We start from the raw sequence: 23,409 nt of genomic DNA on the forward strand, positions 1-23,409 counted from the left end.
TGCAAAAGAGTTGGTTTGATTCTTTCTATTTTTTAGTAAGAATAGGAATTTGAAAAAAAAATAATTCAGTATTACCTTCGATTCATTTTCTTTCTTTTTCAGCGCTGAAGAACTCTCCGTCGTGGTTTATCTTAAAAGTCACTTTGATTTCCCATTTTCTTTGTCAATTTATTTCTCTCAGGAAAATTTCCAAGTTCTACTAAATTCTTTGTAAGAAGAACGTGAGAGGCTGATTCAGGATTGCCATGGAAGTCGCCATGTGTGAATTTAAAAGTAATCGCAAATAATTTTATTGCAACACAATTATCTTGATTAAAAATAATCCAAAACATTGGTCTCTAAGTAGTCCCCATAAATATTTCTCTGGGACTCAATTTTTTCTCTCACTGAAGCCCTCTCATGCTATTTATTCCCACCGGATATTTGGAGTTAAGGGATCCGCAGTATGCAAATAGTATGGTAGGCAAGAGACGTGTGCATTGAACCGAACATGTATTCATGAAACAGTTGGGACAAACGGTATGTAATGAGCATGGAAAATGAACAGCCAGGCATTCGAGCAACATTGGAGTAGAAATGCGAATGGAAGATGCCGGGACACGGAGCAAGCTACCGAATCGACTTGCCAAAACTAGACTCAAGGGTCAAGTTAACCAATGCTAGAGCTTCCCCAAGCAGATATGAATAGCGATCACAACCTATTGATCATGGACAACCGACTGCGGCACCAAAGGATTACAGATGTGACACGGGAACGCAGATGGAGCGCAACGAAACTGGAGGGAGTGCAAGCTAGAGTGAGGTTTACCGCGACAATCGAGCTGAATAAAGAAGGAATAAAAGATACTGGGATAGAAGAACGATGGGAGGAAATAAAGAATATAGTAAATGAAGTGGCAGATGACCAGCGCGTAAATAAGGCGAGGGGGAAATTTCAGCGGGCCGTGGATAACTGCTCAAATAGAAGGCGTCATACGAGCAAGTAGAAAATACAAAAATCCTATGAATGAAACAGAGGAAAATATTTGTTTGAAGTTGAAAAACCAAGTCATATGAGAGCGTGTTAAATTTACCCGGGAGGAGTTAATGCAAACTTCCTGCGAGGAAATCAATGATCATATGAAGTGAAACGGCGAAAGGGCTGTTGAAGTGATGAAGAGGCAGTGCAGAGATATAAAAACAAATTCCCTCTAAAAACTGCATACTACTGGAAAGACATTAATAGAGGTTGAAAACATCGGAAGAGATGGACTAATGAAGATCTCAATTAAATACCTAAATCACTTGAAGACGAATGACTTAAGAAAGGGATCCTTATAGGAGACAGACGGCGCCCGAAGATACTGAGGAGGACACTTGTTAGAGTCTTGAAAGACGAAAAGAATAGCGAGCAAAGAAATTTGGAATAATCGGAGATAGCAGCGGAAAACTACCAGAGGACTTTGAGGCGACTGAGATAACTGCAATTCCCGAAGAAGCCAACAACACGGAACATTGAGCCTCCTGTATCTGAATGCATCGAATATATCGGATAATACGACGAGGAATGGACGGAAAGTTTGAAGAAAGTTTCATTGGAAATCGATGGGGATCCAGGAAAAATCGAGGAAACAGAGAGAGAACAATTAGGTTGAGGGTACCGGCTGAAAAAAATATGCACATGAACTAGCAAGTATTACATGAGGCCTTCGTGGATTGTGAGAAGGCCTCCGACAACATCAAATGGAAAAATACGGTCAAGATATTAGAATCGCTTGGAAAGCACGGCAATGTTACAGAAATAATCCAACATCTCCACAGAAATCAGGTAACAACCATGTAAATGAAAAACGAAAATAAAATTTATTTCAAAGTAAGTAAAGGAATTAGACAAGTATTTAAACTCTTTCCATCACTATTCAACGTGCATCTGGAAGACACAATAAAAGAAGCATGAGAATTAGGCATCACAGTAGCCAAGGTGAAGGACAAAAAAATTCACGAACTTCGATTCGCAGAAGACATCGCAGTAGTCGCTGAAACGCCAGAAGACCTGGAAGAAACCTAGAATGGTACAGAAAAAATACTTGTGGGAATCTTATCTCAGGATTGACAAAAAGAAATATAAAATCCCTGTGTATGCTAGAGGTGTATATTACCATTTCAGGAGTATAACTAGAGCAGGTTGAATCCTTCATCAAGAATTGGAGCAGTATAACTTGGGTTGAAAGAATTTCGCCCAACATCAAACGAAGAATAGCTCTGGATGAAAAGGTGCCGATGAAGAAGGGGCAACTACTATACTCAAGGAACTTGAGGCTGCAAACAAGTAAGAAGTTCGTCGAAACGTTTGTATGGAGCCTGTCTCCCCACAGATCAGAGAAATGGAACATTATAAAGGTGGACCAGGATACAAAAGCTTTGTAGAAACCTTTGAAACATGGTGCTGGGAGCGAATGATTAAATGCACAGGCAGAGTGAGGAACCAGAGCGCACTAGTTCATAGGAGAACAGAAGTGGAAGGCCAATATGGAGGACTCTACGGCAAAAAAGAACTAGTTGGATGGAACGCGCCTTGATGCACATTGGATTAGTTATGAGAATGATAGGATGAGGTAAAATTGAAGGGAAGCCCAAAAAGGAAGACGAACATCAGGTCAAGTTAAAAGGACGTCAAACAGAGGAAGGGAGCGGAGGACTTGAACAAACCACTCTTTGAATTGAAAACTGCTTAAGACGAAACAATATGTTTCAACTTTTAAAAGAACTAAGAACGCAGTCACCAATGGCATAGGGTTAAATATATATTGCGTAAAATAGAGGCCAGTCTCCTTTGCGATGTTAAAGATGTAATGCAAACTCCTTGAACTTCACTTGAAATTAATGCTTTTGAAGTTTAGAAGGGTCATGGAAACTGCGGCACTGATTACTTGCGAGCGGGCGGCCATAAGAAAAGCGGCCCAGTACATCACCTGTGGCCCCAGATAATAGAATGCTTGCCTTTTGATATACTGTGTTACGTGGCCGCTACGAGTAGTTCGTCTCGCATTCGCTGAGCAGGCGTACGTACTTTACATCATAGACTTCCTGGTTCGAGCATGCATGCAGCCCCAGTAGCTTCCGTCTTTTGAATTAAAGAACATTTTTCCACGATGTAAAAGTTAAAGATGTGACATACTATAAAGCCGACCTGGCGGAGATCCCCCCACCCGCGGAACACCACGCGGTGACTTGCCAAGCGGCACCATGGTGCGGGTGTTGTCATCGAAGGAACCCACGTCCCTTCCCGCACTCTGTCACCCCATCTCCCCACCGCCCCTTGACCTCCCACCACTCCATCTCGACAACGGCTTTCTTAGCCATTATTGCTTCAATAAAGGAGATAATATTAATTTATTAACGCGCTCTTTTCTTCTTCGCTGGGCCGTAATGCGTCGAGGACGTGCCTCGAGACCAGATAAGGGCTCGCCCTTCCCCGGCGACGGAGGGCCCTCTCCCCCCCGTGGGGACACAGGGGGGGAGAGGAGCAGGAGGAGGAAAGGGGGGAGCGGGGTAAGTTGGCGACGTCCCCATTCGAGGGACGGACGAGGGGGGATGGATGGCACGCCTCACCCCTCCCTCCATTTGTCCCTCATACGCTCCTTTCCAGCTAGTAAGAATATCGATGCGTACCTCCCTCTCTCTCGCACTCCGTTTACGGTGGCATGGTTACTGGCAGCCTCCCACCCCCTTACTGGCCGCCGCTCCTCAAAGTGGGCTCGAGCAGAAGTGATTATAACTTGGCGGGGGCGAGGAAGCCTCCCTCTCCCTCCTTCTATTAAGTATTTTTTGTGACTGCGCATATGTACATATATAGACACACACACAAATATGTGTGTGTGCGCATATATATACATATATATAAACCATAAACACAGAAATCAACCCGAAGTCGGTTTGGTAGGTGATGGTAGAGTTCACCCAGTACTAAGACCGACGGGGGGTGAAACATACACATCAGGGTATGGGGGCCAGTTCCTTTCCCTGTGCCGGTTATGGTTCCCCAAGGAAGTCCTGGCACCCGAAATATCACACAGCTTGGGTGGAGCTGCAGGTGCCCAGAGTGCCTCGCTCGGGAATTGAACCCGGGACCCTTCGGTCAGCAGTCCAACGCTCTAACCCTTACACTGCCGCGACCCATATATATATAGATATATATATGCATAGAGGCTTTCACAAGGAGGAGGGAGTTGATTACAGGGACGTTGAGTGAGGCTGTAAAGAAAAGACTCGCAAAAACTTTGATATGGAGCGTAGCTATGCACGGCGCGGAAACATGGTCTTTGAAGCAGGAGGATAGACGTAGACTGGAGGCTTTTGAAATGTGGGTGTGAAGAAGAATGGAGAAGGTGAAGTGGGCAGAGAAGAAAACAAACGAGGAAGTACTTGGTATGGTGGGCGAAGAGAGGGGTTTGTTGGGAGAAATCCTATGGAGGCAGGAAAAGTGGGTGAAGGGGGTATTGACCGTAAGCGGGATGTTGAAGACTGTAATTGAGGGGAGGATGTTAGGCAAACGAGGAAAGGGAAGGAACAGGCTAGGGATGTTGGACGGGATGAAGGGAGGAAGAAAGTACTCAGAGCTGAAGAGGGGCCTGATATAGAGTAGGATGTTGTGTTTTGCTGGGGTCACAAATTATTTAATTAGTAATTATGTCCATCGAAAAACGTACCTTAACCGGTAGATTACCTAATAATAATAATATATATATGAATATACATATATTATATATATATATTTATATTTATACATATATACAGAAACGCACACACACACACTATATATATATATATATATGTAAGTACACTTGCGTAGTATACTATATACACACACTAACTCGCACATACGTACATAATAAAGGTGGAGGAAAGAGGAAGTGAGTGAGATAAGAAACGTGGGGAGGGTGTGAAAAAGTGAAAGGCGTTGGCGTGGGCATCCTTGATAATATGCCGGGGATGGTTTTTGTGGCTCGGGCGCCATTGTTGTTTGCATATGCTGCAATTTTCTCCAGCTTCTTTTTTTTAACCTTGGGAGGAAAGGGGACATAAAATCTTGTCGCGATATTCGCTTCGCTATTTAAAAAAAAGAGGAAGAATAGGGAACCCGATTTATGCACTGGTGGATTTCTTTGAGGAATATCTCGCGAAATTCTTCCACTTCGCCATTTTATGGCCTGTGTTCATATGAAAATACTTCAAATAATCCCAGGAGAGCTTTATTTTACGTATCTCTGCTCGAAGCCATTCATGGGTAGGAAATTTATGGCGCCTGAAATCCTCCAACTATCAAGTGAGAAACGGCTGGATGGCCAATGGGAGCGGGGGTGGGTGCGTGGCTGCTTATATCTGTCCATCGAGGGACGCGACGTCGAAGTCTTGAGAATCGCGGGGATTTCTTAAAATATGGGACCTAAATTGTTTCGATAGAACATAGCCTTATCGTGGAATCAGAAAACGTGATTTTTTCTTGCTTCTCAAAGCCCTATTTCATCAAAGTGGAATATCTAGGTTTTTGTTAAATTTACTGTTATTTTGTATCTTATGAAAACGTGACCCAAGCAGTGAGACTCGCTTGTCCTCTGCATGGAAATTTATTGCCGACTAAAGGTGCAGTTTTGAAAAATATTGAATGAATATACGGTATAAGGTGCTTTACATTGAATTTTTGTAATGGTATCTTGAATGGGCAAAGATTGTTATAATTTATTTAGAGAATATCCATATTTGCCCTCATCCTGACATAAAATATACCCCTCATGGTTTTCTTCAGTTGTTCGAACCATGGCTTAAGTAAGAATGATAGAAATGTGTTGAGGACTTCCTGATTCAGAAACCAAAAGGCATGGTCCTTAACGAAAGAGAAGTGATAATTTTTAATCGTGAGTGTTTTCATCTGGCGGAGTGCGTTTGTATCGAATGTGTTGCCTAAATTCATCTTTCCAGTTCTGAGTTAAATTACGTCTAGTTTATTGAATAAGGAAATTCACAATGATGTTGAAAGTACTCATTAGCATGGTCGGCTTGGTAAAAATAATCATTTACGTCAGATAAGTACATTTTCCTCGCTGACTCTTTTTAATAACAAAATTCTTGTTTTATTTCAGGTGACAGGAATCGTTGGCCGAGCTGATGTTTTGGCTTGCGTCTTCTTCCTGCTGTCATTTCTAGCCTATCATGGGTAAGTAGAAAAAGGATACAATGTGTTCTATTAGTCTTAGGGCATCCTGTTTAGGTGAAAATAATCGAACATCAGTATTTCTAAATGCTATCATAAAACATTTGTAAAATTACAAGAGTTAAATTCCATGTAAAATTTGTTAGTCAGCACGTCAGGCCATTAGCCGAGTATTGCTGCACCTGACATTTCTCGGCCTAATCAGAAGCTTAAGTCTTCTGAGAGTGCCTTTGTCCGGTGCAGCACTTATGATCTACACTGGAGAGAATTATATTGTATATTTTGAACGGTGCTGTAGCAAAGTTAGATTTTATTGCTTATGTTTATCTCCCCCATGGATTTTTGTTCAGAGCAGTTTGTACGTGTATATCAATTAAAAGTTATGAATTGATTAGTTGAATTTTATTAGGTCCCTAAAATTTGCTTAAATGGAAATTTATTAATGTTGCGTAACAGTTCCGAATGATATTGAGAATAGTTTGTCACCAAATTTACGTTACCATATCAATTGTAATATGCATGACTTCTCATACATTCCTCTGAAATTGGTAAATATGTCAAGGAATTACTATGCATCGAAGTAATCCGATGTGCTTCTGCATAGATAAGCGAGGTCAGAGATCGAAAACAGTCTTGAATGGACAATTTTGTCAAGGGCCCACACGCAGTCACAGTTGTGTGTGTATGTATTTGAAGGTATATATATATGTATATATATATATATATATATATATACATATATATATATATACACGTACATAAATAAATAATATATGTATAGACACCCATGTATATATATATATACACACGAGGGTCATCCGGAAAGTAGTACCCGTTCGTGAAATAAAGACACAAAAGTAAATATTAACAAACATAAAAAATTTTATTTGAAAGAGGATACTTTAAACTACTTCTCAACATAATCTCCAAGCAAATTAAGGCATTTGTCATAACGTGTGACAAGTTTCTGTATTCCTGCTGCATAGTCCTTCGCCGCCAGCTCATTGAGATACGCGAGGGACCCATCTTGCACAAATTTTTGCATAATGCAGATGGTGTTTAACAATTTCATGAACAATTGTTCGAGAAACATTGGGAAAATGCTCACAGATGTCATCAATTGTGACGCGCCGATCGTTCCTCACGAATTCGTCAACTGAGCTCACCAGTTGGTCTGTAATGACAGACGGTCTCTCCGAACGCTCATCGTCGTGTGTGTTCCCCCTCCCCATGTTGAAGTTGCGACACCACCGCCGAACAGACGACTCGTCCATTACATTGTCTCCATACACCTCCTTTAATTGGCGATGAATATCACATGGGCGAACGTTTCTTGCATTGAGGAATTTAATCACTGCCCTCACTTCACAACTGGCGGCGTTCTCAATTTTTTTAAACATTGTAAACAATCACAGAAACAACACAGGCAATGCTAGCGTCACGCAACTTGGCTCAGAGAAGGCAGACAAGCCACTGAAGCTATCTGACCTCGTCCAGCGGCTACTCGCGTCGTCAGCACTTCATGCGGCACGAACGGGTACTATTTTCCGGATGACCCTCGTACATGCAAACATTCAAACATGGAAAACCTGCCATGTGGCGGACAAATTTTCATTCGCATGGCTATAGATATAAGGAAAATGGATAAGAACGCATATAAAAGACAAGCACCGAAGAATTTGTCTGTGTAGGCAGCTACGAAGAACCATATATGTAATCAGAAGACAACTATTTTAGCAAACTGGAATAAAAACGCTGCTTCAAATATTCGTGGGTACTTGGACAACGAGGGTCACTCGGGATCGGATCGTATAGATGTATAACTTTCACGTGCCGGTGGGTGAAAATAATCATCCTCAAATGAAACGCCATCCACGTTTGCTCATTTCCTCTGCCTGACCCACCTTTAACCTCAAAAGAATTAGCGGAGCGCCCTTGTACCGCAGGGGTTGAACTTCGGTCCATAATTCTCCTATGCCGAGCGGAGTTTTGCAGCAGAAGGTCCTCTCGTCTTCCGGGTTATTCTTCTTTAAAGCTGGATTTCACCGGATGGTAGTTATTCCCATAAAATAACTTTTATATTTTCCCCTTTTTTTCTTTCCACAGTCCCTACTTAATATTTCGTTTCGTGCGCCACAAATCCAGTATTTAACGGTTATACTATATGTATAGATGGGAATTTTTTTAAAGAATATGTGTTTTAAAATATGTGCTTGCTTTTTTAGTGTGTTTTAACGACGATTACCCTCGCCCGAATCAGTTGAAATTATGGATCTGGAAATATCTTTTGATGTCAACGGAAGGACATCCCTTGCATTTACGTGGTGATTATTTTGAGAAAATGAAAAGGCTTATATGAACATGAAATAAGCAGTTCCTTTCTTCTTTCTCCCTTTTTCCCGTTCGAATGAATTTTTCTCAACAGGATGGAGAGAGGGATTACTGAGACTTAAAAGTTTTTAATGGAGAAACTTGGGGGATGTGATTTCTTATCCCTCGTGCAATGTTAACTCTGGTGGATGTATATTCTACCAGTAAGTCTTGGAAATTTACTGCACACAATCCGAGGCCAAATACTTTTAATTGCTTTTTTAAGTTCCAGTGTTATAACTTTAATTGCAATAGCAAAATCCATGCGGAACCGAGTTTAATTCAGTCTAACTTTAGTGTAAGCCCCATCACTGTATTATTGAACGGGATATTAAAAGCGGTATTATTATTATTATTAAAAATACACATGTGCTGTTAGACAGTGTCAGGTGGCACACAAGTCCCAAATAATCGCAAAAGGTAATAGATAAAATCAGGCTTCAAAACACAAATCTCTTCAACAAAACAAGCGAATCCTCATCCCATTTACAACCATTAATCAGCAAGAAAAAAGATAAATTAAAAAAAATTAAGCTATTACATATAATACTATACACCACACATCAATCAAATTATTGCATATATTCTTTACATCTTTTCTTAAAAGTATACACTCTGTTAGGAAAGGGCTCGAATATTTTTGCAGGAAAGGTGTTCCAATCAATTAATCGTTTTATTTAGGAAAGAATTTTTTTTTATTTGATCTCTGTGCCCGGCATTTTACCTCAACTTTGTGGTCATTTCTCCCTATAAAATTTGGGTTCCCCGCCTCTTTCCTAAGATCTGCCCAAGCTTTCTCCCCCTTCAGAATTCGGAACATTCCACAAAGTCTGCTTACTTTCCCTCTAGTTTGTAGAGGTTCCCAGCCCAGCGTTTCTAGCATGTCAGACACACTCTCCATCCTCCTATGCTTCCCCAGCACATATCGGGCAGCCTTTCTTTGCACCTATTCCAGTTTTTTAATATGACCTTCTGCATGAGGGTCCCATACAAGAGAAGCGTACTCTAAAATTGGTCTTACTAGGGTCTGATAAGCCTTCTCCTTGGTTGCTCTAACGCTCCCTTTGAGATTTCTCATCACCCAATGAAGAGTTTTTAAAGTTTTCTTAAAGATGTACTCCACATTTAGCCCACACCCTAAGTCCTTAGTTAAATATTCACCTAAGTATTTGCAAGTATCACTTCTAGGAATGGCATTTCCTGAGAATTTATATTCCCTATTGTATCCATTCACCTTGTTGCTAAAAGTGATGGATTTGCATTTGCTAACATTAATATCCATCCCATTATTTGTCACCCAATCCGCCATTTTATTAATGTCCCTTTGTAGTATGTCGCGGTCTCTGTCATTTTCGACCGTCCTGTAGATAATACAGTCGCCAGCAAAAAGTCTTATCTGAGGATTAATATTTGCTGGGAGATCATTTATATAGATTAAAAACAAGAGCGGGCCAAGTATGCTTCCTTGTGGGACTCCCGATGTTACCCTTGTTTTTTTCAGAATACACTTCTCCTAATTTGGCCCTTTGTGTTCGACCTTCCATGAATATTTTGACCCAAGAGATTACTCTTCCATCTGTGTGTAGTTGCAATTGGCCCATCTTAAGCAGTAAGCGATCGTGGTCAACTTTGTCAAAGGCTTTGGACAGGTCGACTATTATAGCATCCACTTCTATTCCCGCATCCATAGAGTCGAACATTTCTTGGCAGAACCCTAATAGCTGAGTTCTACATCTACATCCACTTAATACCCCGCAAGCCGCCGCAAGGGCGTGTGGCGGGGGGTGTTAGGAGACCACCCGTAATTTAGAAAAGAAAAAGAAAAAAAACCGCATGCAATAACCAAAAAATCATATATCCAAAAAAAAAATGGCATACATTCATGCATGAACACTTATACCCCACAAACATGCAAACACTCAATCTACATCTTACATACACATGCACCTGAAAGTATACCTCATCTACCTACAGCTTTGCAGTGTTTAACTTTGCTCCGACTTGTAAATTCAAGGTGAGGTGAAAGAAAGAGAAAAAACAACTTTGCACTTCCACACACTTTTTTAATATAACACTGTTATAACATGTATATATATATGTCACAACAGTGTTATATTAAAAACAGTGTTATATTAAAAAAATAAAAAAAAAGTGTGTGGAAGTGCAAAGTTGTTTTTTCTCTTTCTTTCACCTCACCATGAAAGAATTCCACCAAGTTAAGCCTGGAACTGTTAGATTCATTTGTAAATTCAATGTTTTCAATATTTCTTAAGTGACTTCGGTTTCTTGCTATTATGATTTCTGATTTTTCCGGGAAAGAATGAGTATTGTACCTATCTGTCCTGGAATCTATCTCCCTTAGTTTATCTTTGTGGTCTGATCTACGTAAGTAGTGTAGGGCCATTATAATTCCTTCAGTGTCATAGTTAAACTCGTTTGTTCTGAACCTTTCTAAAAGTCTAAGCCTCGCTTGTTCTCTCCGCACTTCAAGTGGTTCCCATCCTAAATCCCCTAAGAGACCTGTCACACTTGCGTTTTTATCATAACAATTTTTAACGAATCTAGCGGATTTTCTCTGGACTTCATTTAATTCTTTTTGCCAAATTTTCTCCCACGGATCCCAAATACTTGCGGCGTATTCAAAATGAGGTCTAACTAGAGCAAAATAACACCTCTCTTTAACTTTTTCATTACATTTCCCCACCACCCGTTTTATGAAGCCAAGTTTCTTTAACGCTGATCCGCATATTGTCCTGATATGTGCTCCCCATGAAAGGCGTGGTGTTAGAACAACCCCCAAATATTTAACTTGATTTGCCGTAGTCAATACTGAACCCTCTATGTTGTAGTTTATATCCTGTTCCCCGCTTCTTTGTTCCAAAATTTCAAAACTGCGCATTTATCTATATTAAGTGTTAATCCCCATTTATTGCACCATTCCGAGATATTGTCTTATAGTTTGAGTTTTTTCTCAAGAGATCTTTGAGTTTCGCAAGAGTGCCCTTTGCTAAAGCCGTATTTACGACTATACTACCAATTCTCACTCTCCCGCACATCCCAGGGATAATCAGCCATTATCTTTTCTAATAGCTTGCATACAACTGATGTCAAGCTTACCGGTCTATAATTATCAACTAGTGCCTTATCTCCTCCTTTGTAAATTGGCGTAACATATACCTCCTTCCAAGCATTTGGCAGGGCATTATTGTTTAAGGTAACATTGAAAAAATGATTCATATAATTTGAAACTACACTACCACCCAATTTAAGCAAGTCAATTGAGATACCATCTGGTCCTTTTGATTTATTTGCCCTCATTTTCATAATTTTTAAAAATATTTCTGCTCTCGTCGTTTTAATACTTTTGGTATTTAATATTTTTTCGCCTCCTTGTTGGCTCAGAGATGTATCTACAGAATCCTTTTTATTTACCATAACCTTAAATACACTTGCATACCAATTATTAAACGCATTAGCCTTTTCCTTATCGTCAGCGATTAGTGTTCCATCCTCTTTTTTTAAAGCTGTTAACTTTTCCCTGTTGTCTTTCCTCCTCCGGAGGTACTTGTAAAATTTATTTCCATTATCTATCCTGATTATTTTCTGTAGAAAATTTTCTTTGGCTATTTTGTTTTCTCTATTCAATTCATGAACTAATTTTGTGTAAATTATGAGCCATTCCGAGCTCTCGTTCCGTATTTTGTGAATAACTGTCAGTTTTTTCTTCAAGGATCTGATTTTAGCGGTTGTAGAACTCTGGATCAGTATTTTCTTTAAGAATTGTTTCTGGGACAAATTTATTTAATCCCTCTTCCATTATCCCCTTAAATGTTTTCCAGATTTCTTCTACATTCTGCCCACCACTTACCCATTGCAAATACTTTTCCCTTAAAAAGGTCTGGAACCCTTCCCTATCACCACGTTTATATTGCCAAACTATCTTTTTGTTTACTAGCCCCTTATACTGAGCCCTCTCCCAGTTTAGATACATACGCACAGCTGAATGGTCACTTATTCCCGGAAGGACATCGACAAAGAAAATCCGCTAGAAAATCCGTCCAGAGAAAATCCGCTAGATTCGTTAAAAATTGTTATGATAAGAACACAAGTGTGACAGGTCTCTTAGGGGATATAGGATGGGAACCACTTGAAGTGCGGAGAGAACAAGCGAGGCTTAGACTTTTAGAAAGGTTAAGAACAAACGAGTTTAACTATGACACTGAAGGAATTATAATGGCCCCACACTACTTACGTAGATCAGACCACAAAGATAAAATAAGGGAGATAGATTCCAGGACAGATAGGTACAAATACTCATTCTTTCCCCGAAAAATCAGAAATCATAATAGTAAGAAACCGAAGTCACTTTAGAAATATTAAAAACGTTGAATTTACAAGTCGGAACAAAATTAAAGACTATAGAGATGTTAGGTTTACTTTCAGGTACATGTGTATGTAAGGTGTGGATTGAGTGTTTGCATGTGTGTGGGGTGTAATTGTTCATGCATGAATGTATGCCATTTTTTTTTATTTATGATTTTGTGGTTATTGCATTCGGTTTTTTTTCTCTTTCTTTTCTATATTACGGGTGGTGTCCTAACAACCCCCACCACACGCCCTTGCGGCGGCTTGCGGGGTATTAAGTAGATGTAGATGTAGATGTAGACTTCCCCTACCCACTTTTTCGGTCTCGCAAGTATGACATCACACATTTTTATGTTCACATATGACGTCACATATTTTTGTCATTACAAACGCAGACATAGTAGTTGGAACGGAAAGTTGGCTAACGGGAGATATAGCAAACAATGAGGTTTTCCAAACGGTTTCAAAATTTACAGAAGGGACAAAAAAAAAGATTGGGTGGGGTAGTATTCATAGCAGTAAAGTCACATCCTTGTAGCCAACGATATGAATGCGGCGTAAATGACAGAGAAAGCGTTTGGTGCAACATTAAGGACTACAATTGCAGAAGCCTATTCGTGTGTTCATTTTATAGACCCCCAGATTCGAACACAGATGTCCTACACAAGCTTGACGAACAAATATCCACTCTCAGCAGCAGACAAAGCAACAGTATTATTATAATCGCTGGTGACACAAATCTACCGTCAATTGACTGGGACAACTACTGCGTAGGAAAATCTGCCAAAAACCAAGATTCATGCCAAGAACTCCTTCATATATTCACAAAACACTCCTTAGAACCTCCTTCGTTAAATCACCAACACGGGGCCAAAGCATACTAGATATCTTTGCGACTTCTATGCCCGAAATCATCACTAACATTGAAATAATATACGGAATCAGTGACCATAAGGCTATTCTTGTAGCGTTAAAAACTAAGTTCTTCAAAATAAACAAAGAAAAGCGTAAGATATACCTATGCAACAAGGCAAATTTTAACGGACTACGAGAATATTTAAAAATAGAATTACCAGAATACAAGACAAAAACACTGACAACCAATGCAGAGAACACTTGGAATTATTTCTTAAATATTTTATGCGAAGGAATGAAGACATTCATCCCGTCCAAACTCAAATGGGACAGTAAGGAACCTAGATGGTAAAACGGGGAAGTCAGATCGGCATTAAGAAAGCAAAGAAAGCTACAGTCAAATTTCAAAAAGAGTTTAAAAAGTGACCATTTAGTTTATGTTAATACATCCAAACAGCAGCTAAAAGAATGTCGTAGTATGACGAAAAGTATTATGCGCACAGCACTACAATCTTTTAAATCTAAAATGCTAAACGAATATCCTGAGGAAAATCCAACGTCATTCCGGTCCTATGTTAGGGAAATACAGGGTAAACGTCCTACTGTTCATTCTTTGAAGACGGAAAATGGAGAAATCATTACAGATAGCGTTAAAAAGGCAAATATTTTAAACCATTTATTCCAGAGCGTCTACAATAAAAACACAAACGCACCAAACGATCCTCCACACCCACCCCGGGGAAGACATGAGCGATCTTACACTGACCAAACAGGGAATAGTACATCTGCTCCGTAGTATCAAAGCACACAAGGCACCTGGCCCGGAAGAAATACCTCCTAGAATATTAAAGGAATTAGCTGAAGACATTGCCCCGTTTTTACATATTGTTTTTCCAAAATCGATAGAAAAAGCTCAGAGCCTCGCGACTGGAAGCTACCCCATGTAAACCCCATCTATAAAGGTGGCGATAGGGATAAACCAACCAATTACCGACCCATTTCTTTAACATCGATCTCTTGCAAAATATTGGAACACATTATTGTGACTAACATTATGAGATTTCTGGATAGTAGGAAAATACTAATCCACAACCAGCACGGATTTAGGAAAAGTAGATCTTGCGAAACACAACTTGGTCTCTTCATTCACGATGTACTTAGATCGGGAGAAAACAACTTACAAGTCGATGCAGTATTCCTGGATTTCGAAAAAATCCTTCGACAAAGTCCCACACAATAAATTGTTACATAAACTTAAATTCTATGGAATCAATGAGAAAATAATTAATTGGATTAGAGACATCTTGTCAAATCGCAAACAAATAGTAGTCATAGATGGGTTGTGCTCAACGGAGAGAGATGTAACTTCGGGCGTCCCCCAGGGAAGTGAAATAGGGCCTCCTCTGTTCTTAATATACATTAATGACTTAAGCACACACGTTGGTAGCAATCTGAGGTTATTTGCTGACGACACGGTGGTGTACAGGGAAATAAGAAGCCAACTAGATCGCGAGCTACTCTCTAGAGACTTAGACAATATCTCGGATGGTGTAATAAATGGGGATTAACACTTAATATAGATAAATGTGCAGTTTTGAAATTTAGGAACAAAAGAAGCGACGAACAGGATATAAACTACGAAATAGAGGGTTAAGTACTGACTACGGCCAATCAAGTTAAATATTTGGGGGTTGTTCTAACACCACGCCTTTCATGGGGAGCACATATCAGGACAATATGCGGATCAGCTTTAAAGAAACTTGGCTTCATAAAACGGGTGGTGGGGAAATATAATGAGAAAGTTAAAGAGAGGTGTTATTTTACTCTAGTTAGACCTCATTTTGAATACGCCGCAAGTATTTGGGATCCTTGGGAGAAAATTTGGCAAAAAGAATTAGATAAAGTCCAGAGAAAATCCGCTAGATTCGTTAAAAATTGTTATGATAAGAACACAAGTGTGACAGGTCTCTTAGGGGATTTAGGCTGGGAAAAACTTGAAGTGCGGAGAGAACAAGCAAGGCTTAGACTTTAAGAAAGGTTCAGAACAAACGAGTTTAACTATGACACTGAAGGAATTATAATGGCCCTACACTAATTAGGTAGATCAGACCACAAAGATAAAATAAGGGAGAAAGATTCCAGGACAGTTAGATACAAATACTCATTCTTTCCCCGAAAAATCAGAAATCATAATTGTAAGAAACCGAAGTCAATTTAGAAATATTAAAAACATTGAATTTACAAGTCGGAACAAAATTAAACATTGCAAATATATTAGATATACTTTCAGGTGGATGTGTATGTTAGTTGGTGGTTCGAGTGTTTGCATGAGTGTGGGGTGTATGTGTTCTTGCATGAATGTTTGGCATGTTTTTTTGTGAATATATGATTTTGTGATTTTTGCATGCGGTTTATTTTCCTTTCTAAATTACGGGTGGTGTCCTAACAACCCCGCCACACGCCCTTGCGGCGGCTTGCGGGGTATTAAGTAGATGTAGGTGAACCCACTCTATTCCTTCGTTTATGGCGTCAATTCTCATCCAATGTATGTCCCTTCTACGAAGAATTCCACTAATGACAATTTGAGCACTTTTGAACTTATTTTTGGCCGAGGTCACCAAATCCAAAATAAAACCGATTAGATGGTCTTCTGACTTAGCACTTTTTACGTCATTTGTCCCTACTTGAATTATGGCAACACTTTCATCACCTTCACTAGCCATATTATTTATTTTATTGTCCAATTGTTCCACTCTTATCCCCGGAAAACACTGAACCCCTTCATTGATACTTTCGCCACAATCTCCGACGAAACGTATTATGGAATCACCAAATGTTTTCACTTTGAGTGACCCTGGATCACCAAGGGACGTCCCCTCCCTTGACACTACGACCTCCCTCATCGGAAGCACTTCCCTCTTCGGTCTCACATTTATCCTATCCTTCCTTCCATCTCCTCGGCTGCTCTCTCCGTCGGATGCTTTCCCGTATTCCTCCAGCCCGATCGGCATCCGCGTCACATGAGCTTGTTCCACTTCTGGTCGGCCTTAAATCTTCCGGTTTCCTCTTATCACACCTTCGGACAAAGTGGAGATCATCTTCCACTTGCTGTTTCACCCGCCGCCTCATCTCTGTTAGTGATGCTTTCACTTCCTCATTTTCACGGAAAGGCTGAAAATTGTCTTACGAGCGATGTTTAAATCCGCTTGCAGCTTTTCAATTACCTCCTCTTTTTCTTCTAAACCTCTTCGATTCTTCTGACTTTCACACTTACTGCACTGCCAATCGTCACTCACGCAATCCTCCAGTTTACTCTTAGAGCAATGAAAGTGGTACCAAGAGCAACACCCACTACGCTGGACTCCATTTCTCAATTTTCTACGGCAAATAATACACTATACATCCACCGCCATGCCCTTTCCCATTTCGCCCACAGGGTCCTTCTAGCGGTCGCTAATCCTCTCGAGCGGTCGCTAATGCGCTGCTTTAAAACACGTCCGTCTCCCTTGAGGGTCCGTGAGTGAGTGATATAATACTAAGCCCTGGAATCCGAGGCATGGGCCAAACTAATCAGGAAGCTGAAATGCGAGGACGCGCATAAGTACCTCCTAAATGATTGATGTAAATTCAACATTCCTCGTTTGTTGTGGATGATCGAATAATTACTTATCATATGAATTGTATTACATTTTGAGAGATAATTCTTTAATCAACCAATGTCCTGTCTTTATTAACCGTTGAAATGTGTCTCATTCCAGTAAATATACTTCTATAGCCGCGTCAAACAAATCTTTATCATAAAATGAAACTCCAGTTTGCTCCAGGAGTGGGGTGGAGGGAGCCGCCTTTGATCCATTTCTTCCTTTGCGAAATCAAACGCTTCCTCTCTCAAACTAATATTCTCTTGCTTAAAACCGATGAAAGTGTTACCACGGTGAACGTTTTTCATTTATAGGTTGTAAAATATTTTTAACATACTTGTGAATACTCATACATTAAAAAACAAATGTAGTAACCATTTTACAAATACTTACGCTCAATTTTTTTTGTAAGAACTGTCTTTGTCGAAGATATGGACATCTGCTCGCTCATCAAACGACATCATCTTTCGGTTATATTTCGCTGATTGTCAGATCTCGTTCGAGAAAAGACATTTGCGCCAAAATTCAATCAGATAGGCCTTGATCTAAACCGAATATTTTGATTTGTGGACTTGTGGTTTAATAATGCAATGGTGGCTTATGTTAGGTTTAAGCCTATTTTCAGTTTACTGGCCACGTTATTCACTTGTTTTTCCCGGGAGTTCCGGCGCCGGAACAGTCGTGACTGCCACTGCGGGAGGGGGGGGGGGAGGGAGGGGAAAAGGTGACGTTTGCTGGGGAACGGGAGGGGAAATTCTCTACCCCTGAATTCCAGTGACGATGCACCATCTGAGTAAAGGCCTTAGGGCTCCCGTCTCCCCCTAGCAGTGCGGACAGGAGCGAGCGTGCAAAACAGACGAGATCGAATTAAGGCACTCGGGAAGAATCAGGGTCCCGGGAGCTATTTCCGCCGAGCAGTATGTCGTAGTCCCCAAATCGTATTAGAAGAAAAGTCCGCCGTGGAGAAACTTGCCCCTCAAGAGTCGAATTATGAGATGATATCATTGTATACGTGGAGGAAATTTGGCATTTCTAAAGGGATAGATCAATTCTGAAACATGTTTCGAGGGTTTATGCGACATAAGAATAAAATATCATTAATAAATCATGTACTATTGAAGGATAGATTGCTTGATTTTGTGAACACCCTAACAAGTAAGTGGGACTTCGTTTGGGGGAGTATGATCGGGGCCTCGAGGAAGGCCAGCGAGTGAATGAGAAATAATTGAAAAAGACAAGGGGCGCACCAAAAGGCAGCTCACGTTTCCCCTGACCAAATTACTCCGCTCGTATTACGTACTAACCTTATGCAGGTCTTCCCACTTATCATGATATTTCAGACCATTCAAAACACCCAATCTCATTTGCCCTTTTAACCGCTTCGGGGAACCACAAACAATTTGTATTTAGCCATGCCGCCTTAATTTAAAAGGAGAGTCGGGGTACGAACTATTCCCCCACTCGTTGCAATGGTTAACAAAGAAAAAGATATTCGCTGAAGGTCAAGGGCAATTGTTGCTCTATAAGTATGTCATCGATGCCGCTTTTAGTGGATTTCTCAATCAATTTTTCGCGAGAGTATGTGGTGTTATATTGCAAGCAGAGTGTTGAATTTGACAAATAAAAGCAAGGAAAGGCGGTGCATATACATACATGGTTTGTATAAAATATCAGGAAAGGTTTGGTTTATTTCAGATTTGGCTAAAATGCCTCAAAATTCTTCAAAGTGCATATCTTGAGCGTCGACTCACACTTTTGTCAGAGAGGCTTTTCCACGACTCCAAGGCTCCCTGGTAGGCTGAATCCGGAAGGTCCTTAAGGGTACATGTGCAGGGTTCTTGGGCAGCGCTAATGGTCCCATGGTGGTGTCCTTTGAAGGAAGATTTCACTTTTGGGATTCGGGAATAGTCTGCTGGTTCCAAGTCGGGACTGTGGTGGTGTTTGGGAACGTTCGCGATGCCAGATGGTCTTCGCAAGAGCAGACACTCGACTCGGCTCTTGGTCGTCTTAAGACATTCGGGAGGACGAGTTTAGCCAAATTTACAGTAATAATGACGTTCACTGTCACCTCATCAAGGTCAATACGACCTACGATCTTGCGCACACTCAACCGATAGTCTGGACTCACCTCTTGACGCACACGTCAGGGAAAGGTGTCACCGATACTTTTTATACAAACCTTGTGCATCAAATGCCTTTAAACTCGGTGCGTCTGTGCGACTGTGCTTTCCAATATTTTTCTCCTCCCGCGCGCCCTCGCCGCTTCCGCTCTCCTCAGCGATTACAGAGCAGGAGATACTGCACCCAGGAACACCGTTCGCGTGTCAGAGGGTCGTTCGCTCCTCGCTATTGGTTCACGCAACTCGCGATTTCCGACCGGCCCCTTATCGGAGGAAACACCCTCCGACCATCGCCGCCTCCCCCCCCCCCACCCCCCTATAGCCACCTTGTACCAACGCACGTCGCGGGGTTCAGTGCGCGGGGCAAGTTGCCGGGAAATTAAAACTTAGGAAATGAGTGAGGAGCATGCTGAGGCGTTTGTACAAATTAAGGGGTTAAGTAAATATTGCTACAGTTCAATGCAACATTTTCAGAGTCTAAAAATCATTCGCCTTTCCTGGGGTTCGAACCTAGATCCCTCAATATCCGGTCGAGTGCTATGGCCAGTTAAGCTATCTTGTTGCATTAAGTTAAGTTAAGCTGCATTATGTTAAGCTAAATGTTGCATTGAAATGCACATTAGCGGATGACTCCGTTAAAAGTTACTGTTGCGGCATCTCCCGCAGTTTCTTTGGAATTGCTGCAGTTGTTGTATTCAGTGTTAATTTCTTATTTTATTCAATTGCAAAGAAGTCCGGGAAGGCAAACGTACGAAACTCGTGGATTCTACATCTACGTAATAACCCGCAAGCCGCCGCAAGGGCGTGTGGTGGGGGGTGTTAGGTCACCAACTTTAAATAGGAACAATACCACATGCAAAACAACAACATTGAAAATTACACCTACAGCGGCGCGCACACTCATGCTAAAATTTCTTCATCCAACACTCATGAAAACACATATACCATAAACCAACAAAACAACTTAACTCCAGGATGCAGAATGAAAGCCATCCAGCAACGCGCAAGCCAGGACATAAAAACAAGCAAGAAGGCGAAACTCCACCACCACATGAACATACAAATAGAAACGCTCTCCTCCCCAAGGAGAATTTGAAAGGCAGGGAATGCGACCCAACGTTGCAGGTAGCGGGTGGGTCCCTCCGCGGAGAGGGACGAGGCACGGAAGATGGGGACACTTAAAAACAGATGAACAAAACATTAATGCGGTCATTCGGAAAGAATGGGTTTTGACAACAAAACACTCGAGGTTAGTGATTGAACATGCAATTGAGTAATACTAATTACTCCCTACACGCTGAGGGTGGCAAGTGGAATTTTTGCTATCCATAATCCAACATTTGCTATCCCGTATTGTCCGTGGGAAGAAGGAGTCCTTGAGGCGGCTAGTTCTGGCATCTATTTCCCGAATTTTATATGCATGATCCAATGTATGTTGGTGTGCGATTAATTTGCGAGACATCGGTGCTGAAACATGCGGATCTGAATTTATTTAATAATTTCAATCTTGCATTGAATCGCCTCTCTTCTAATGATTCCCACCCCAACTCCATGAGCATTTCGGTGACGATTTTGTTTCATCGTAAGAATTTTTATCAAAACGGACTGCCCGGCGTTGAACCTTCTCAATTTCTCGAAAGAGGCCCTTTTCACTCGGGTCCCATACGCTGGGCGTATTCTAAATGAGGCCTTACAAGAGCGTGGTAACAACGGAATTCCTTGTATAGAAAAGTTTCCTTCAAATGAAAAGAATGAATGAAAAAATTCCTTGAAAGTGGATTCGTCGTATAGACGCGCATAGTGGTGGGTGGGGTTGCCACTTGCACCGACTGCACTTTCTGCTACAATAATTTGCAAATACCGAGGACTCCCAACAGAGGATCGACTTTGAAGTAGGCGAAATACTTTGTACATTTTATGTGTATCTTCCACTATCTCCATCTGATTGCAGGTCAGAATGTCGAGGTTGTGCAGATAGGAGACGGCATCGTAAACGGGTATTGTTCGCCGTATACCTGACCATATTAATGGAAGCAAATACTAAACGAACGTTGAAAATATTCATTGTGAACTTTGTTTGAAGGGCCGGTCGCCGAGGAAAGAGAAACAGTGAGCATTTACCGAATGTACCATCATCTTAAGTATCCTATCTACATCTACATCTACTTAATACCCCGCAAGCCGCCGCAAGGGCGAGTGGCGGGGGGTGTTAGGACACCACCCGTAATTTAGAAAGGAAAATAATCCGCATGCAAAAACCACGAAATCATACATTCACAAAAAAACATGGGATGCATTCATACAAGAACACTCACACCCCACACACATGCAAACACTCAAACTGCCAACTAACATACACATGCACCTGAAAGTATATCTAATATATTTGCAATGTTTAATTTTGTTCCGACTTGTATATTCAATGTTTTTAATATTTCTGAAGTGACTTCGGTTTCTTACTATTATGATTTCTGATTGTTCGGGGAAAGAATGAGTATTTGTACCTATCTGTCCTGGAATCTATCTCCCTTATTTTATCTTTGTGGTCTGATCTACGTAAGTAGTGTGGGGTCATTATAATTCCTTCAGTGTCATAGTTAAACTCGTTTGTCGATCGAAATCGAACCATACTTTGTCTTCTTAAAAGCTTAACGCATAATTTTTAAGCAGGAAATTAAATTATTCTTAACCCTCAGTTAGTATTATTTGTCTCTCCCTCTCTTTCTATATTTTGCAATGGTTATCGCTCCCTTCTTCTCATGACTACATTTTCATTCCGTCGCGGTTGAGCGCTACATGGTTTGACTTCCGCGACATTCTCTTATTTCCCTCCCTAAACTTTTTCAACCAGCCAACTCGTCCCTTCCTCCCTTTCACGCTTCACACACACCCCAGCCTTCTTGGCTCCTCGTTTTTATATCAAATGCCTCCTCTCTCGAATCTTGAAATTCCGATCTTTTCCCTCTTTTTACAGAAGGGACACCATTTAATATTCTATCATTATATTAAAATCGATTTTCCCCCAATTAATTAGCTGATCTCGTTTTCGATCCCAATTGAGAATTTACATTGGAATCGTTTTCTTTTTCTCTTGCTAATTGAGCATCTACGTGGGTTTCCCTTTTAGTTTAATTGACAGAATCGACAAGAGCAGAGAAACGGCTGCCATCGTCATATGCTTGGACGTCGTGGCGTGCGCGAAGACGCTTCACTCCTTCCTCGCCACTTCTTCCTTTGGAGAGTCCATTGGGGTGCACAAAGAGCCACCCCCTCCCTCCCTCCCCCTCCCTCCCTCTCTCTCCCTCCCTCTCTGGCACCGGAATTCGTCTCTTTCCAACTTGAAGGTAAAAATACGTCTCGAAGACTTTCCTCTGCAACCATTGATCTACGTGAACGATACGTGGCTCCAAGTAAATTCTTTAACAATCAATTAACCTTATGCAGCATTTTTAGATCTCACCCTCGTTCTTTTCAAATAATTTACCTCAACGCCCAAAGTCTCTCTGCGCACCTTGACGAATTGTGTCAACTTCTACCTGACAACGACGTTCATGCAATTTCCATCGCTGAGACTTGGCTTAAGCCTCATATGCCTACCTCATCCATCGACATTCCTGGCTACAACTTCTATCGACATGATCGTATCGGCAAGGGTGGTGGAGGCGTAGGTGTCTACGTGAGAAAAGATCTCTCATTCAAAATTATATCAAAAAGTTCTTCCGTTTACTGCAAAAGACCCGAGTTTGCATTCTTAGAGATAACCTTCAACCTACAAAAAATTCTTTTAGGCATAGTTTACCGCCCACCCAAGATAGGTTATTTTTCCGACTTGGAAGAAGCATTATCTTCCCTCATTCCGAACTATGAC

The 23,409-nt window shown here is 41.0% G+C and overlaps 1 protein-coding gene across 1 annotated transcript in view; it reads left to right on the forward strand.

The window, feature by feature from the left end:
• LOC139688552 (protein O-mannosyl-transferase TMTC1-like) overlaps positions 1-23,409 on the forward strand; it is a 1,154,623-nt gene that overhangs the window by 516,337 nt on the left and 614,877 nt on the right. Inside the window, 1 exon segment of the mRNA XM_071586100.1 lies at positions 6,120-6,193. Coding sequence (XP_071442201.1) covers positions 6,120-6,193 — 74 coding nt within the window.

Source organism: Hetaerina americana, unplaced genomic scaffold, assembly GCF_022747635.1.
Source record: "Hetaerina americana unplaced genomic scaffold, ioHetAmer1.1.p SCAF_20, whole genome shotgun sequence".
In the NCBI taxonomy this organism is placed as follows: Eukaryota; Metazoa; Arthropoda; class Insecta; order Odonata; family Calopterygidae; genus Hetaerina; species Hetaerina americana.